At 44.4% G+C, this 18,717-nt stretch overlaps 1 protein-coding gene across 1 annotated transcript in view; it reads right to left on the bottom strand.

Moving 5' to 3' along the window:
- Window positions 1-18,717, bottom strand: part of LOC107111678 (dihydropyrimidinase-related protein 2) — a 74,286-nt gene that overhangs the window by 41,631 nt on the left and 13,938 nt on the right. Inside the window, exon 3 of the mRNA XM_015412684.1 lies at window positions 18,375-18,559. Within this exon, the coding sequence (XP_015268170.1) occupies window positions 18,375-18,559 (185 nt within the window). The remainder of the gene's footprint in view (window positions 1-18,374; window positions 18,560-18,717) is intronic.

The following is an 18,717-nucleotide window of genomic DNA, read 5'->3' as shown; positions in this document are numbered from 1 at the left end:
CGGAAGCGGGGCAGCCGGAAGCAGGGGGCGGGGCTTCGTCATGTGCCCCACCCCCCCGTACCTCACCCGGGGGAACTGCGATCCCCCGCGATCCCCCCCAAAATGACCTCTGAAGTAAATAAATAAAGGTTAAGGAGAATGTCACTTTTGTCTCTGCACATGGTCAGAGACCCTTCTGAACACAGGAAGCTGCCTTACACCAAAACTTGGTCAGGATTTGCTCCTCTGAGTAACGGCACCTCTCCAATTTCACCAGCAAAGACAGGTCTTTCCCGAAACACCTACTGCAACTGAGATCCTTTCACTAGTGACACCAGTGGGACCTCATTGCAGCAAAGTGCAAACTGTAGGAGCTAAACTGGTTCACATCAAGCCCAGCGATCAAAGGCTTACATCTACTAGGGTTTGTAAGGAGTAAAACATCGGCATCAAGAGAACCAGTGTGCCCAGGCTCTGAGCACTGATGAGCCCTGTTCTGACAGCCAGCTGAAAGAAAAGGGCACCCAAGTATTAAGTCACTCACTTGTTCAACCGTTTTAACTGTCTGTAAATCAAGACAAAAAACTCTACTGTATCTGCAATACTGACTGGAAAGAACTGGTTGAATTCGTTCCTGGTACAACACGGATCCAATTGACCTGGAGGGGTTCTACAGTTAAAGCTGAGCTTACTTTGGTTGGTGGGGACAGAGTGACTGGCTTTCAAGGACATTATTGCTGACAGTGATATTGCCGAGCCAGACTAGAAGGAATGAGGAGGAAGCCTATCGAATGGACCAACATCTTTTGAAAAGAGAAAGAAGGCAAGCTTTTGAGTTTCACAGAGCTACCTTCTCCTTCTGTTTGAGACTGGGAGGTTGAAATGGCTTGAGGGAAGTTTTGCTTCGCATAGGACACACACACACACTTCCTGTCCTATAGCTACATACAATTAAAAAGGTCTGGCACCATGTAAGAACCACCTTGCTGGGTTAGACCATTAATTCCAGCATCTTTTTTCCCACAGCAGCCAACCAAATGCCCATAGAAGCCCTAAACATGAGGGCACAGAGGCCAAAATACACAGCTCCCACTCCTGTCCCCAGCAACTGGCATTCAGAAGTCCACAGCCCCTGAACATGCAAGTTCCATTTAGCAATCACAGTTAATTGTCGTTCATGGACCTCTGCTCCTCTGACAGCTTTCAAGAAGAGGCTGGATGAATATTTGTCAGAGATGCTTTAGGCTGGTCCTGCATTGGGCAGAGGGTTGGACTAGATCGTCTGTATGACCCCTTCCAACTCTATGATTCTATAGTAAGCATAATACAGTTTTACAGCCATCAAAGCTAATGGCTATCACTGTATCATATGGCAGAGTGTTCCACAAGTTAATTATACATTGTGTGAAAAGTCCTCTCTTTTGACTGTCTGCAATGTACAGCCCATTAGATTCACTGGAGGGTCCTACAGGTTCTAGTATTTTGAGAGAGGTGGGGAAGAGTTCTCTCTGTCCCAGGAATGGGCACTTTTTTGGCCTAAGTGGCAAAAAGAACCACAACTTTGACATGTGAAGATGTTTGTGGGCTGGCAAATCAAAATGGAAGAAAAGGTGACAAGGGTTGCACTCGGCTAGGCACACTAGGACAAGCTGAGATCCACTGAAGCTCCCACACACAAGCAACCAACTTCAATGATCAGTTGTCCCTAGCCTCAGAATTAATTCTGACTTAATAAGTAACACAAATACTCATGGGCAGTGTTCCCTCTAAGCTGAGTTAGTGTGAGCTAGCTCACAGTTTTTTAGCCTCCGACTCACACATTTTTGTCTTAGCTCAGGAGGGATAGCTCCAGAGCAAACTAATTTATGCAGTAGCCAAATCACCTGCTCACAACTTTAATGCCGGCAGCTCACAAAGTAGAATTTTTGCTCACAGGACTCCACAGCTTAGAGGGAACATTGCTCATGGGAAACTTTGTGAAGTGGCCTGATAAACCCACAGCACATCAGAGTGATTTAAACAGCAGAGACCATTCTGTGCGCCTTGGTGTTTAGTCATGCCGGCCACATGACCACAGAAAACGTCTTCGGACAGCGCTGGCTCTTTGGCTTTGAAACGGAGATGAGCACTGCAACCCTAGAGTCGGACTCGACTGGCTCTCGAGCAAGGGAACCTTTACCTTTACAAATGAAAACCATCTGTCCAAGCACTTTTTGTCAAATTTGCCAACTTTTACACAGAACATGTGCTAGGTATGACATACAGACTTTGCATTACAAAGACATCAGTTAACAAAGGCATTAGATAACAAAGATCCCGTCAGATAACAAAGTCAGCATGAAGTCAATGTCTAAAATGAAATTCATCCCTAGTCACCAGCACAGAGCATAGTGCCTCGAAGCCTGCTCCTCTCTAAATTAGCACCTTTGCCCAGTCATATGCTTGAGCACATGGGTCCCCAACACAGTGCCCATGGGCACCATGAAACCTATCAACACTTTTCCTGGGGCCCACCAGGTGTCTTTGGAAAGTGAGCGGGGCCAGGTGGGCCTTTTGATCGCCAGGGCTTCTGATTAGTTGTGCAGTTTTTTAAAAATACATTGCTCCAGCAGCAGCTGCCACCACATTATATGACTAAAGGTCCACACAGGATGCGCATAGGTTTCGCATGGGAAAACAAGTACACAAGGCCATAACAACACCTGCAAACCAGGCACTTCTCGTTTGCAGATATGGCCAAAGCATTGCATTAAAATTAATGAAAGACACATTTGCATGCATTTTCTCAAAAAAAAAAAGTAGTCATTCATTTCACAACAAAATATTTCACTTCTATACTGCCAACTCAGTATATCCCCCCCTCACCATGGTCAGTAATTTGAATGGAACAGGTGAAGTACCATTTTAGAATGAGAGAGAACATAGGACACTTTAAAAGTTATTGCCCAGCACAACCATCTCCAATACAATTCCCTCTAATGCCAAGCCAGCATTTGAAACTCCAACGGGCTTTTTAAAGGCAGCACAACTGTATAATTGCATCTTCCTGCCCACTGATCCTGCAAAGCACTCCCCGCATCAAAGTTAATGAGGAAAAAGGTTCAAAGCTGATTCACACATTACAGAGTACACAAGTTGGGTCTGGGGGTCTCCACTCGATGTAACAATCAGACATGAGATTCAGGTTGCCTCATATTCCTGCACACACGAAGGGGACTGCAGCACGCATGGATTTTCCCCCACAATGACTTCCCAAACTAAAATGGTCCCAGCGGGTGCTATTTGGCCAGTTGTGGAAACACACATGAGACATATGCAGATTCCCCCAACAAGCCAAATAGTCACACTTGGGATAGTTTCAGGTCAGGGAAGCAGAATGCACGGAAGAGGAAGGCTGCCCCTCCCCCCCTTGTATGTCCACACTGGGTACTATACACATGGGAACTGAGAAGAACACGTAACTCACACCTGTCACAGAGCATGGGGACTCCAGACCCAACCTGTGTACTCTGCAATGTGTGAATCGGAAGGATGATGTAATCACGCTTGGTCCCCATCAATTTAAATGTGACTCTATCCACACACCAGGCTGAAGAACCATCCCCGGCATAGAAGGGATATTACTACTGTAGTTTTATTAGATGAAGCAGCTCAACAAGGACCTTCTTTTGAGAGGCATGGAGGCTCTCTCCAATCTGCGGAAATCGGCATGGGCAGATGACAGAACAGGCCGGGAAGAATCATTTTATAGCTTCCTGGTGTTATGCTGCATCGCATCCGGGCTGTGTGTGCCTTACTCAGCCACCTTTTCCTGAAGCAACTATTAATAGATCTCAGAGAAAGTACCTGTACATAGGAGGCTTCCCGACACCCCCCCCCATGCACCCACCCAGTAAAAATCATTAAATGCTTATAGGAAATTTCCTTCATTACTTCACTTAGCTAACAGCACTGACAGCAAGGAAACGGTTTTATATTAAAGGGCATTAGGTTTAATTAGAACTTTTGCTCAGGGGCTGTGTCAAACTTTCAGCACATAGTAAAAAGCATTCACTTCTGCACACAAATCAACTGAGCCAGATCAAAGAGCAGGCCAATATTACAAAGGCCTGCTAGTTAAAAAAAAATTTAATAGTGTGGAAATCCATAATGGGAGCATGCTAAACTCTAAGCAGACATCTCCCCCCACCACCCCGCTGCCCAAGCAAAACATTAAAGAACATCTGCATGTTCTAAGACATCTGGGTTTGAAGCCTTGGCAACACAGCTTGAGCTTAAATGCATTAGCTCTGCTAGCATCTGACAAAACGTGGGCACTCGACAGATACGAACGGCTTCTTGCACACCCTTTCATTTAAAAATGTAATCAAAGTCAGCAGTGGGTGCTGGTAAACTCCCTGCTCATGACTTTAGAGTTATTATGACTTACATACCCAGGATTAAGAAAGGGGAAGCTAAATTTTCCTCAACACTGGGCCAACATTTGTGGGATCTTTTACACTACACCACATGCTTAATACTAGATTAGGAAGCTTCCAGTGGGGGATGAGAAAAGAATATTGGCCTGGATGCACTCTGGAGCCTGCAAATGAGGCTCACATGTACAGAGGCCTCTGAGTGACTGCATTAAGTATCTGTCCAAGCACTTGCAGTTGTAACACTCTTTTATAGGCCTCTAGGATACGAGGCAGCTGTTGCTGCTCTTTACCCGCCTCACTCTTTAATATCAGCTGGTGTGCCATTACCCATAATCAAGGTAACACCTTGCCAACTGAATATGGGTTTCATAGGCAAAACACGAGCACTTCCTTAACCATCGTAATTATCAGAAGCAAAATGCATTGCTGAGAGCTCCCTCTTCCACCAGCATTAACCATGGTTAAATGTTACATCAGCACCGATGTCGCCCCGGTTAATGCCTACCAGCTTCTCTTTTAACTAAGGTTTGCTAATCAGCTTCAAATCCTGGTTATGGAGAACCACGGTTAACACAAACCATGGGTAACTTGGTGCCAATATAATCCTTGGCCATGGCAAAGGCTTGAGTGGGGGAAGGAAGAGAAGAAGCTAGGCTATGAAGTCACACTATGCATATGTGACTTATCCCACTCTCTTTTCCTAATTTAAATGAGCACCAGTGTTATGTCTCTACCAACTGCTAGACATAAACAAGGATATATGTGTTTTCCCCCCACTTAAGAGCTGTTTACAAGTTCAGTGTCTCCTTTCAAGCAAAGCAAAAAAAAATTCCCCTGATTCTTGACTTGAATTATCATCTAATGATTGGACCTAATGTAGATTAAGAAAATAGTACACACAATGACAAGCATAAAAGGAATTGCAGATGTAACAACTTGCTGTTTACTTCCCCCTTGTACTTGAATCCAAGGAGACAAGTGATGTTGCATTTCATTCTCTGTCTACTAGATTCAGTGCATGGCCTCTCCCACCCACGTTTTAAAAAAGAAACTGGATGAGCTTCAGGAGTGGGGAGGGAGGGAAAAAACAGACGATGCATCCCTCGTCTAAGAATGTGATCATTGTACCGCAGGGATCTCGTGGGCCCACGTTACTTTCTTTGTGAGCCCTGATATTTTGTTTGCCTAATCAGTTCCAAAATACAAAATGAATAATAAAAAGTAGATCCAAAAACATTAGACAATAAGGGGACTGTATGTCCAAAACAATGATTTGTTACTTTTTACAACTGCCAACATTGTAAAAATAGCCACACGGCAGAGAAAGCACAGATTGATTCTCACTCTTAGAAGCGCTTTCCTATGCTTTCAATTAGGTTTTACAACTCTGGGGGCTACCAGGATAAAAATTAAGCCAAATGGGGGGAGAAAAGAAGAAGAACAAGCCGTCAAGGGGTTATGGAGTATTTTTCAGGTCAGCACAGCAGTTGAGGTCCATTAAAGAATGTAAGACTGTAAACGGATGAAAGTAATCTAAAAACCAAAGAGAAGGGCTGGTGATTTAACCTGGAGGCAGTGTTAAACCCACTTAGTAGTAAACAGGGTTCTGTACCTTTTATACCTGAATTGTTTTTATTGAATATAAAGCCTGAGAACTGTAAAAAAAACAAGATTTTTTACCTTATTATGCATGTATTGACTACTGCAAGAATTTTATATGCTAATTATTGGAGGAAAAATGAAGTGCCTTCTAAAGAAGAAATGATAAATAAAATACTTGAAGCTGCAGAGATGGATAAATTAACTTTACTTGTGAGAGGAAAAGATGAAGAAAGCTTTGAAAATACATGGTCAAGATTTTATAAATGGTTGGAAGAGTATAACAACATGGATACGCATCGAAATTAGATGAAAACGCAAACTATACTTTTAACAATAAAGCAAAAATATTTACACAAAAATACATGGTGGAAAAAATAAGTAATACACAAGTAGATGCTGTATGAGATAACATTTTAGACAAAATAACAATTCAAATCGAATCCCCCAACTTCTATGTGTTTATGTTTGTTTGTCGATTATTAAAAATAAAAGTTTAATTTTAAAAAGTAGTAAACAGGGTTGAATGCAGGAAGAGATGCAAAAGGCCAGCCTTTGTGCAAGACTGCTTGGTACCCAGGAGCAAAAACACTGAGCACCACCATGCCGTAGCACAAGCTGGAGTCCTCAACTGCTGTTTCATTGGCTCTAGAACAAAATGCTTTGGGAGGTTGCTCAGCATCTGCAGGATGTGCTTCCAACCACCTCCTGGTCTGCCTGGAACAGATCCAGACAAATGGCTGATCTGTCCCAGGAACATTTACTCCATCTGGCCTCCAACAGAGAAAGGCCTTTTCGAATATCATCTACCCAGAACCATTTGAGTAGAGATGCCAGGGATTGAGCCCAAGGGCCTCCGCTTGCAAACCCTTAGCCACAGCTCTTCCCTTAAATTCAGATTCTATGAAACATACGAAGCTTCCTTACACAGGAGTCAGACCACTGGTCGATCTAGCCCAGTATCACTCTGCCTGGTAGGAGCTCTCCAGGGTCACAGGCAGCAACTGAGCTTTCCCTTCATCAGCTGTGGGCTCAGCTACTAGCAACAGGATGGTCCGTAGCATACTAATGAAGACATACATCTTGTGTGTTCAAAGCATTTTATATACACTGTCTGGAACTACAGGTGCACTTCCCTTTGGGAAAAGCTGTAGCTCAGTGCTAAAGCACCTCAGGAGATGGGAAAGATCCTTCCCTACCAAAGCCCCTGAAGAACCACCACCAGTCAAAAATGTAATGGACCAGTGGCTGGCTTGATATATACCGTGTTTCCCCGAAAATAAGACACTGTCTTATATTTATTTTTTCTCAAGAAGACACACTAGGGCTTATACCACAAATGCATAGAAATCCTGCTAGGGCTTATTTTTGGGGTAGGTCTTACTTTCGGGGAAACAGGGTAGTACCTTCAGAGAAGCCTGAATGCTTCTGGGGCTAATAACAGTAAATAAGCATTTATGAACAGGCATTTCCCAGCATTCCGTATGTTTCATAAACATTCATAAGATCAATATTACCAACCCCATATTCCAGATTTTTTTGGGGGGGGGGAGCTGAGGCTGAAAGAGATTGGCTTGCCTAACGTCATGGCAGGGGCAAGATTCAAATGGAAGGGCTTCCCAATTTATAGTTCAATTTCTTAGTCACTAGGTAACCTAGGTAATGCCAGCAGTGCAGTAGCAGTTCTTAGCAACTTGATCAACATGGCTCCAGGATGCTCGCAACTTTTCCGCCACTTCCCATATAAAGTGGGGGGGGGGGCTGGCATCTTTATCAAAAAGAATTACAAGATTTCAGATTTACTGAGCACTTTGCCAGGCCTGTAGGAGCAGGAAGGAAGCCCTGGGCTGTTACCTAGCAACCACGCAATATGTTCCCAGATTACCTCCAGGGTTCAAGATGGTTGCTAAGCAAAAGAGAGCCTGTGCCCTGCAAACAACCTAAGGCCCTCAACACGGAAGAGGAAACCTTCTTGGGTTGTGGGACAGGGCAGGCAAGAGCTGATGGGCAGCGAGGGAAAACGGGAATGGGTACCAAGAGCCTCCAAGTGAAGGTGCATGGCACAAAAACTAGTAAACTGGTATAACATAGTGGCGAAGAAAATAAGCTGTGACTCATGAGGTCACGAGTTCAAATTACATTTCAGCCATAAACCTATTCGATGACCTTAGGCAAGCCAATAGCTTTCAACCTTCGGCTACCTATCTACAACATGGGGATTATAATGTTGGTTTACCTTACAAGGCTGACATAGCTGAAGTACTTGGAACTCTTAAAGTGTTATCTAAAGACTAAGAAAAGAAAGACAGACATAAAGCAAAACAAGTAAAGGTTGGGCAAGAAAGAACCAGAATTGTGCTGGGAATACTTGGAACTCTTAAAGTGTTATCTAAAGACTAAAAAAAGAAAGACAGACATAAAGCAAAACAAGTAAAGGTTGGGCAAGAAAGAAGCAGAATTGTGCTGGGAATAGTTAATGTGCTAAAAGGGAAGTGCCTTCATTTTGCTTGGGGACTCAAATTCCTCTTATTTGTCTAAGGCAGGGATATGGAACCAAAGAGGCTCAACCAGCTCTTTTTAAAAGCAAGAAGACTACCATTTTTGCTTATCTTCTACTATGAAGGAAAACTTTACGATCTAGGCCATTTTATGGAATGTCAGGATTAAAATGTTACTGCACAAAGCGCATAACAGCAGTTGCTTCTTTTGAAAGGATGCCAAGTCCTTCTCGTCAAACTCAGGAATGGGGGGGCAGGGAGAAATATCTAGGTCAGCCATCCAGATGCCTCTGTTGGGGGGGGGGGGAAACTGACGGTAATGATGTCGTTTCAACACTCATTATTTCTCAGCTAAACACAGCATTCCACTGCTGTCCACAAGGCAGACTTCCTTCGAGCTTGCTCCCCCTTGTTAATGATTACCATGCAAGAATGCATGCTGAATACACCATGTCCCTTCAGAATCTGATCCACAAATACATCCAGCTCAGAATTTTTTTAAAAAATGTTTTCATGGCCATTATTCTCATTCAGATGCTTCATTTATAACTTTGTGCCACTTTTCCTCTTCATGTAACATCTTGAGATGTTCCTCATCCCCAATGCCTTTGTTGTGAGCCACCACAGCGTGTTGAATGATTGTAAGCAGTCTCTCACTCATCAATAAAGCCCATGGTATGGCAGAAGACTGGGAGTGGGGCATTGAGATAGCCCTAGTCTCCTTAAACCAGAAGATGCAGCCATTTGGGGGTTGACAGAAAGCCAGCAGGTAGTGGGAACTACTGACATGCTCCATCTGTTGCCAGGTTCCAGTAGCTCCGCCTCCTTACAGAGAAGTTAACTTCTTGAATTGTTTAAATATTTTATATGTACTTTATTTTAAATGTTGTAATGTTGAAAAGTTTTGATGTTTGCCGCCCTGGGGATCCTATTTGGGTGGAAAAGCAGCATAGAATTGCATTATTGCATTAGCAGCATAAAACTGCATTATTGCATTAGCACTGCATTACAGCAATGTTCACAACTGGCCTGGCCAGTGTGAACAAGACAATCCAGGGAGGTAAATGACTAGTATAATGTATGGCTAAACACCAAGAATAATACAAGCTTAACGATCTAATTATGTCCATTTCCCTCTCTCAACAAGATAATGGGATTAAGCAAAGCCAATAAGAGGGTTCCATGCGCAGAATCTCCAGATTTGGGGCCAGGTGTGAGAAAGATGGAGAAAGAGAGGTCAAGAATTTGAAACTGCAGGACAGAGAAGGAATACAATACAGGCAGTGCAAAGAGGAATGCTTCAACTTCCTAGGTGCCACAAAGCATGGATTTTTCCAGCCCTGTCTTGTTGGTTTATACATATATATTTAACTCCCCAAAGTAGGCACAGCCTTCATTTCAAAAGAAGCGTCGCTTTGAAGTTCAGATCTCATTTTAATTTCAAAGCGGCAAGTCTCAGGGGTACCTGATTGCTTCCAGCCCAAGGCCGTTATCTTCCAAGTCCAAACTGCAGTGGTTACAGGATTCAGCAACAGACAGGAAAGCCAAACCAGGCTAGGAAATTCTTGGAGATCTGGGGGGGGGGGAGCCTGGGGAGGGACCTCAGCAGGGTATAATACCAGAATCCACCCCTCCAAAGAAGCCATTTTCTCCAGGTGAACTGATGTTGGAAGTTTGCAGGATATGTTGTAATTTTGGGAGACTTTCAGGCCCCACCTGGAACTCTGCAACTCTACCAAGAGATCATAAGGTCCTTGAGAGCCAGTTTGGTGTAGTGGTTAAGTGTGTGGACTCTAATCTGGGAGAACCGGGTTTGATTCCCCACTCCTCCACTTGCACCTGCTGATGTGACCTTGGGTCAGTCACAAGCTCTGGCACAGCTGTCCTTGAAAAAGAGCAGTTTGTGTCAGAGTTCTCTCAGCCCCACCCACCTCACAGGGTGCCTGTTGTGGGGAGGGGGAGGGAAAGGAGTTTGTAAGCCGCTCTGAGACTCCAAGTGAAGGGCGGGGTATAAATCCAATCTCTTCTTCTTCTTCTCTTCTTCTTGAGATATGCACGCTAATATATGCTGCAAACAAGCTCAAGACTCCATTACAGACCCAGTGAAATAACACAAATTGTCTGTTACCTGCCCAGACATGACACTATGTTTTTTTTTAAAAAAAAAAATATACCATCCTCCCCCTTTCAAGAGGCATTCCTCTCTTAACCCTTCCTCCCCAGCAATCTTTACAGGAATGGAGGAGGAAGACAGCCATATCTGTTCAACCTTGGCCAGATGCAAAAAGAAAAACCAATCTTGATGTACTGCAAAGAGAACAGCTGTTGCCTTCTGTGCTAATTGGCCAACCCTCTACAGGCTCAGATGACTAATGCTTTTATCTAGGAAAGGCATCCCTGTATTAAAGTGATGCATAAAATTACACCAGCTAGAAAAAACAACACTGGAAGTATTTGGGGGAGGCCGAAACCATGACAGAAACAAACACGGCCTTGTTTGCTTCACGTTAGCTGTGTTACCACAGTCCATACAGATCACGACCAAATAGTCCACTGCTTTCTAAGTTGCAGATAGCAGCAACAAGGGAAAGAAGCAATTTGGATTGGTGGCTACAGTGAGAGGGGTTCCCCCCCCCCTATCATGCGCTATTTTTACCATTTCAGCCCTTGTGTCCCTCACCACGGCTCCTATTTGCCTTGCGGGGGGGGGACCCATGCAGGAGAAGCAGTACAATGTGGGGGGGGGGAGAGAGGAGGATTTATCCCCCGCCCTTCACTCGGAGTCTCAGGGGGCTTACAGTCTCCTTCCCTTCCTCTCCCCTAGAGATGTGAAGGCCCGGAAGTTGGCCACGCCCAGCAGGAACTCATTAGCATAATAGGCCACACCCAACAGCAGGAACTCATTCGGATTGGCTACAATTAGGGGTGTGTGGCCTGACGTGCAAAGGAGTTCCTGCTACAAAAAAGTCCCTGGGTGTTGACAACAAACAAGGTAAACAGAATAAGAAGGGAAAGGTGGGTGTGGCTGGATGACCACACTTCTGCGAACATGGGGGTGGGGCCTAATGTGCTAATGAGCTGCGCTGTCAGGGATGTGGCCTAATACGCTAATAAGTTCATGCTGTTGGGTGTGGCCAATTATGCTAATGAGTTCCTGCTGGGCTTTTTCTACAAAAAAAGCCCTGCCGGGAGGTGGTGGAGCTAAGAGAGCTCTTTTGAGGAGTGCTCTGAAAGAACTTATGACTGACCCAAGGTCACACCAGCAGCTGTATGTGGAAGAAGAAGAGGAAGAAGAGATTGGATTTGTACCCCGCCCTTCACTACCGAAAGGAGTCTCAAAGCGGTTTACAAACTCCTTTCCATCCCCCTCCCCACAGCAGACACCCCAGGAGGTAGGCGGGGCGAAGATAGCTCTTTTGAGGACTGCCCTTGAGAGAACAGCTCTGAGAGAACCTGTGACTGACCAAAGGTCACCCAGCTGGCTGTATGTGGAGGAGTGGGGAAATGAACCGGATTAAAGTCCGCCACTCTTAACCACTACAACAAACTGTACACACCCCTCTTCCTCTTGCACCACTCTCATATTTCTACTCAGGCTTTCCTCCAAGGAGCACAGGGTGGTGTTCACAATTGCCCCCTCTGCTCGCTATTTTATCTTCCCAACAACACTGCGAAGTAGGTTAGGCTTAGACAGTGTAGCCACACCAAAGTCAACCAGTGACCTTTATGCCATAGCAGGGATTTGAACCCAGATCTCCTAGTCTAGCACTCCAACCACTATACCACATAGTCTTCCAATTCAAACTACAGTGGCAGCATTGTAGAAAATTAGGGGGGGGGGGAATGCCTCCCTAAAGATTAATCACAAAACTGAGGGTAACAGCTATCAAGCGAAAATACTTTAATCCAAACATTCCTCTAAGATACTCAGAGAGGTGTACATGGTTCTCCCTTTTTCCATTATATCCTCAAAACCACCTGTTGAGATAGATTTGGCTGAGAGAAAATATAAGATCAAGGTCACCAAAGAAATGTCATGACTGAGTAGGAATCTGAACTCGTATCTTCCAGATCCTAATCCAACACTGTAACCACTATAGTACCCTGACTGACTGGCTGACATGTAGCTCCATTCACAAATGTCCATATGAATAATACCCATTTAAACAACTGCTAAATGAAACTTAATCTTTAAGCTCTTTCCCCCAAAAATATAAACACAATCTATTTTCACCTCATTCTTCTTCTCCTGTTTAGGCTCTCTCATAATATATTCGATTCCCCATTCCGCATCAGAAGTTTCATTATTCTCTCTTCATTTCATAGCACCACAAAGGTATTTTTAAAAATGCAGATTACTGGTATTTATTCACTATGGCATTGGGCTTATGGTCAAGTTCAAAAGGCAGCCAACTCCCCAGTGGCTGTACTTGAAAGAGCTATAAATTGCAATGATTTTAATTGCTCTAAATGAAGGAGAGGGCCATGCAATTTGACACAAAGTCAACTGATTATTTCATTTGAGGATGAGGAAAAGAATGGACTTCCAGCTTGAATTTCCAACTTCTAAGGGAATCATCAACACTGTGTTGTGAGGGACTGGTCTCAGAACCTATATACTATTAGCAATGTTTGGCTCTCGTCTGCTGATACCTAACTCAGGGCCACACAGACTTGAAACAGATGTTTCTGCAAACTCAGGGGACCTCTAGATTTGCAGGAAACACTGACTTTTTTAAAAGTGAAGGGTTTAAATTCCCATCAAAATAAAGAAGTGTTCTCTGAACAAGCACAAAGAGCGCACCTACCTCAGGCACCATGGCGGAGGCACAGCAGGCCTGTTGCCACACTGGGCCCAATGGCAGAGTAGGATACTGGGATCAGGAGCCACACCAAGCTTGGCACTGGGGGGAGGGAGCTGTGCTGGGTCCAGGGGCAGAGGCGCAGCAGGCTAGGAGCTACCCTGGGCCTGGCAGAGGTGGAGGAGGACACCAGGCTCAGGAATTGCAACTGGCTTGGCACTGGGGGGAAGATATGGAATCCCCCTCCACCGCTTATGGCAGCAGAGGACACTCAGCAGCTAGGGCTGCCAAATCCCCCCGGGGGCGGATTTCTCCCCCGCTTTGGAGGTCCGATTTCCGCCCCCGCGGAATCGGGCCCTGGGGGAACCCCCACCCCCGCGTGCACGTCACAGAGAAGTGACGTCATGACGCGGGACACGCTGGGGGCGGGGCACAGCCATTTGAGGGGAAAACTATGTTTTCCCCTCAAATGGCTGTGCCCTGCCCCCAGCGTGTCCGTCACTTCCCTGTGACGTGCATGTGGCGCGCGCGCACACACGCCGGGAGACAGCACAAAGTCCCCCGCCAGCAGAGGTGAGTTCATTCGGCAACCCTATCAGCAGCCATGCCAGACCTAACAATGACAGAAGAGGACACCAGGCTCAAGAGCTGCACCAGGGTTGGCACTGGAAGCCAGGATACGGGATCCCCCCATGTGTCATCACCCCCCCCCCGGGAATCCCATCTCAAAGAGAATCAGCAGTGATTACGGGAGGGATTTCCACCACCACCCCACGTATCGTGGGTCCCCACTTGTCCTATCTAAAAAAATTATTTCAAAAATGTGTATCCTGAAAAACCATAAAATCAGGGTATGTTTTACTTAACACTTGAATAAAACACATGATTAGGATCCTAATTATCTGTATGTAGCTATAAATGCAGCCACCTTCTCCATAAATACCTGACAATAGAGGAACATGCAAGGTGATGTGCATCTGTATATGTTTACCCAATTCCCTTCATTAGACCCAGATTCTGAAGAAAGAAAGAAAAACACAACTTGCAACATTCTGGCAATACCCCGGGTACACTCATTTGCCTATCTGCATACCTGGAAACCACAATGTTACTCTGTAAAAAGTACTAACATACGGATCTCGCCTATGAACTCATTTTATGATACAATTCCAACTGTGTAGGAGGTTTTTGCATGACTTCACACATTAGATTCCCCCCCCCCTTTCTGCTGGATCTGCAGAAGCACAAGTAAATAGAAACTGTTAGCGTATCATCAGGGGTCCCCAACGTGGCTACCAACAATAACTTTCCTTTGGCCTGCAAGAGTATTTATTTATTTATTATTTGTATTTATAGCCCGCCCATTCCGTAAACGGGCTCGGGGCAGCTTACATCATAAGCACAGTACAATACATACAATTAAAATTAAACAAGTTATGAATGCAAACAATAATAAACATTAAAACTCAGCCACAGTTCTGACAGTCGCTGCTGGTATGGTTCTTTAACATAATGTTTGGGTTAATAGATGGAGAGATGACAACCACCTCAGGGAGGCCATATAAAGACTTCTGCTGCCTCAACCAAAGGCCTGACGTCTTACAGGCCCTGCGGAATGGAAGAAGATCCCACTTTAGAAAGTGGGAGGGGACAGGTAGGGCTTTGGCCAGCAGGGCTTTTGACTGGCTGAGCAGATTAAAAAATTGCTTTTGGCAATAGCTGCCACAACAGCACGAGGACCTTCTCTGCATGACTGAAAGTAAGCTGTACATGTGCGCAAAAAAAAAGTAAACAATATGTTCATTTTAAAAGTCATCCTGCTAAGCAGAGCTTCTGCCTCAAATGTTACTATTAGAGACAGCTTGACCTCACTACATGAATGAAATTTTATTACGGCATCCAGCCAAAGCAATCCAAACACCCCACCAAGGGGCACCAAATTAAAACATCACAAACTACACAATATATAAATGTGGAATACATATAACAGATTCACTAAAAAAAAAACACTAAAAAGGAGAGAATTGCGATTTTACAAGTTAAGCTGTCCTTTTCGAATGCAACAGCATACCACCCAAAATTTAGCCACAATCTTAGTAATAGAGTGATTTTCATCCGATAACATTTTATTACAACACTCCGAGTCAGTCTGCCCAGGCAACTCTTTAATAAGAGGTTGAATTAATCTATCTCGAGCCTCATTGTACCACTTACATCTAAACACCATATGTTTTGTGGTAAGCTCCATCTTTCATGGCAGCCATTTTGTGGTTGGCTCCACCTCCTGCAGCAACCTTTCTGTGGCTGCGTCTGCTTCCCTGTATCTGGATTCCAAACATTCCCACAGGCTAAGAAAGACTGGAGACCCCTACTATTATTAACCCAGATGGAAAGGAAAGAATGAAACATTAGAAAGATACTGCGTAATTTGTATTAGAGGGGGAGTTCAGACCATACATCACTCCCAACCATGGAAAATTAAGGAGGCTTAAACATGGCTTGGTGTGATGTCTATACTGGCAAGCTGTGGTTTACAATCCGCTCAAGTAAGCAGAATCAGAAACCACGGTTTGAAGCAAGTTCACAAACCGTGGTTTATGTTGACAACAGTTTAGCACGAGCGGTAAACTGTCAAAGTAAATGAATAAATAAACAAAACAAATTACTGTCATTCTACTACTTCAGAAGCTACTACTCCTTAGTGCATTACAGGATCACATGTTCTTTAGTGCTAACCATACTGATAGCCATCTGACGAAACTCACACACTAGCATGTTTGTTTTTTTCTTAACAAAAATCAATAGTGGAGCTGACAATATGTATGTGGGTAGATGGATGTGAACTGCCTAATGTTATAATTTAAACACTTTTCACAGTTTAAGCAATTGCTTTATTAAATAAAATGTACATCCCTAAACCAGTGTGCAAGGGTCAATGTTTACAGATTTCAGAAACAAGAAAGACAACATGGGACACAGAACTTCTGGACAGTTTATTCACAGTTCTGTATTCCATGACCACATTTTAGAATGTCACTTTCAAAAGGCAACTGAAATTATTATGACTGTACGTGATATTCAAAGAAACAGATTCTGTCCAGAAGTGCAATTTCTGGACTCCTTGCTTAGCAATAAAAAAGAGGGCCTGTAACAAAACTGACAACTCTAAGACTTTAATGCTAGATTGCAGTTTTGTTTTATTTTTTAAACTGACTTCTTAAAATACAATTTTATTTCTGCAACTTCTTCCACCTATTTTAGGAAACACAGGCCACCCACCAAGGAAGATGCAGCTTTGTACTGCAGATATTGTTGCTGTTGTTGTTATAGGAATGCTATCATTTAGTGGAACAGCTGATAGCCAAGCTTACAGAGGTGAAACCTTTCAAATGTTTGAGCTGAGGCAGATCTTATTCATCTTATTCTCCCCCACTGCTAAAATAGTGAAGATGTCTCCTATTCCTATGTTCTAAACAGGATGGAGGCAGCTGTGCATGCTTTCTGCTAACTTCACAAGCAATATGGAGCACCAATGCCAAAACAGAGATGGCCAAGAGACATTTTGAGAAATCATGTTCAATATCCACTTTTATGCCTTTGGTATGGTTTGAAGGCATCATGAAAGAGCCAGGATTGAAGTCTCAAGGCACCCCCTGAGCATTAAGCAGCAAATACACAGTTGGGAAACTGAGCTGCCATTTTCCAGCTATGAAGGGGGGAAGTACAATCTGTGCAAGAGAAGCAGTGAAAGGTGGGTGCTTCCCCTTTCCTCCCTTCCCTGAAACCCCCACCACCACCAGGGTGCTTTTCTCTTAGGGAACAAGGGGAAACAGCAGCTGACGAAAGGGCTCCCCTGCTTCTCTCTGGCACATCACTCCACCCCACCCATGCACTTCACAGCACAGAAGCTACGACCAGGGCTCTAAACCCAGGCAGGTTTGCTGCTCAGTATGTAGGTAAGCCTTTGGACCAAGAATCTGGCTTTCACCTTTAGGGAATCAAAACTGCAATCCCAAGTAAGCCTGCTTGGAATCCAACTACAATCAGTTAAACTTACTTAGACTATTTCTCCGCCAACTTCTGGCACAAAACCCTTAAGGCAGCTCCTTGCAAGGAGGGTGGAGGTTTGTCAGCATCTTCCAGTGGGTAAGGAACTAAGGGAAGTCTCCCATGTCCTATGGGCCATCAACACAGGAGAAACAGACATCTGCATAGCTTAATTCCCCCTACCTTCCCATTTCTCCTCAAGCACCTCTCCCCCTTGCTCCTCAGTTGCCTTCTCTGGACTCAAATCCCTCCCCAGCCTTCCAATAAACTGGAAATTAAATGCATTCACATTCCTCCTGAAATACTCATGAAATATAGTGAGATTTAAAAGAGTTCTACCTTCCTTATTCCCATCTCCCACAGACACTCCCACATGTCCCCCCCCAAAAAATATTGCCACCTACAAGTCACTATTACCCCATTGAGAGGGGGGGGGAATACCATATGGGGATTTTGGAAGGAAAATGTCATGGAGGTTGCACTAAAGAGACCCTGTTTTCTTCTACCATTGGGCTCCCTCTAGAAATTTCAGCAATCTGAAATTGGGGGGGGGGGACTTTAAAATTATCAAAGACCAGCCTCTGAGGCAATCAACTCACATCCAGACTGTTCCATTTCAAACTGAGGTAAAGGGTCGACTAATTGCATTCTCCTTCTCTGTATAAAATAACTTCTCACAAAAACTTGCACGTCAAGGGACAGCAATCCAAGCCCAGCTTCTTTTCTAAAATGGTGAGGTTTCGTATAAAACAATCCTGTTTTTAAATCTTTCATATGGAAGCGTTCCATAATGTGAGCTCCCACGTGGCACCTGGAGTGGAACTTCCCAGACACAAGCTGACCACCTTGATGAGAAGAAGCCACAAACCCACAGCCTTGAGGCTTACGTTTTCTGCTTGGAACCTTTAGCCTTTAAAAAGGCAACTTGAAGCCAAATCCTTACCAGCCTGAAGAGCTGCAGGACCTTTCTACTATTTACAAGCCTATAACATTTTTGGTCTGTACTTTTAGATTAGACAGATAGGTCTTACTGATCATGGTGGTGCCTCCAGCCAGAGCAGCTTTCGTTCCTTGGAAAAAGTCATCTGCAGAGGTCATCCCTTGGTCAGGCATCTGGAAGCGAGTGTTGACATCAATGCCTCCAGGGATCACCATCCTTCCATGAGCTTCGATGGTTTTCACTCCTCCGGGCACAATGAGGTTCTCTCCGATTTGTCTGAGTAAGAAATTTCAAGCAGAGTCTGATGCAAATGTCATAATGCACAGAGTCAAAGACACATCCAAGGATGCGCCTTAACAACCCACATCCATAAGATGTGGTCCCCTACTACACCACATTTCTAGAACATTCCAGCAATACTGCTGACCATGCGG

The sequence above is a fragment of the Gekko japonicus genome, unplaced genomic scaffold (assembly GCF_001447785.1).
Source record: "Gekko japonicus isolate JY-2015 unplaced genomic scaffold, Gekko_japonicus_V1.1 scaffold499, whole genome shotgun sequence".
NCBI lineage: Eukaryota > Metazoa > Chordata > Lepidosauria > Squamata > Gekkonidae > Gekko > Gekko japonicus.
Note: the sequence above shows the minus strand (reverse complement) of the source record. Positions and strands in the feature narration are given on the sequence as shown.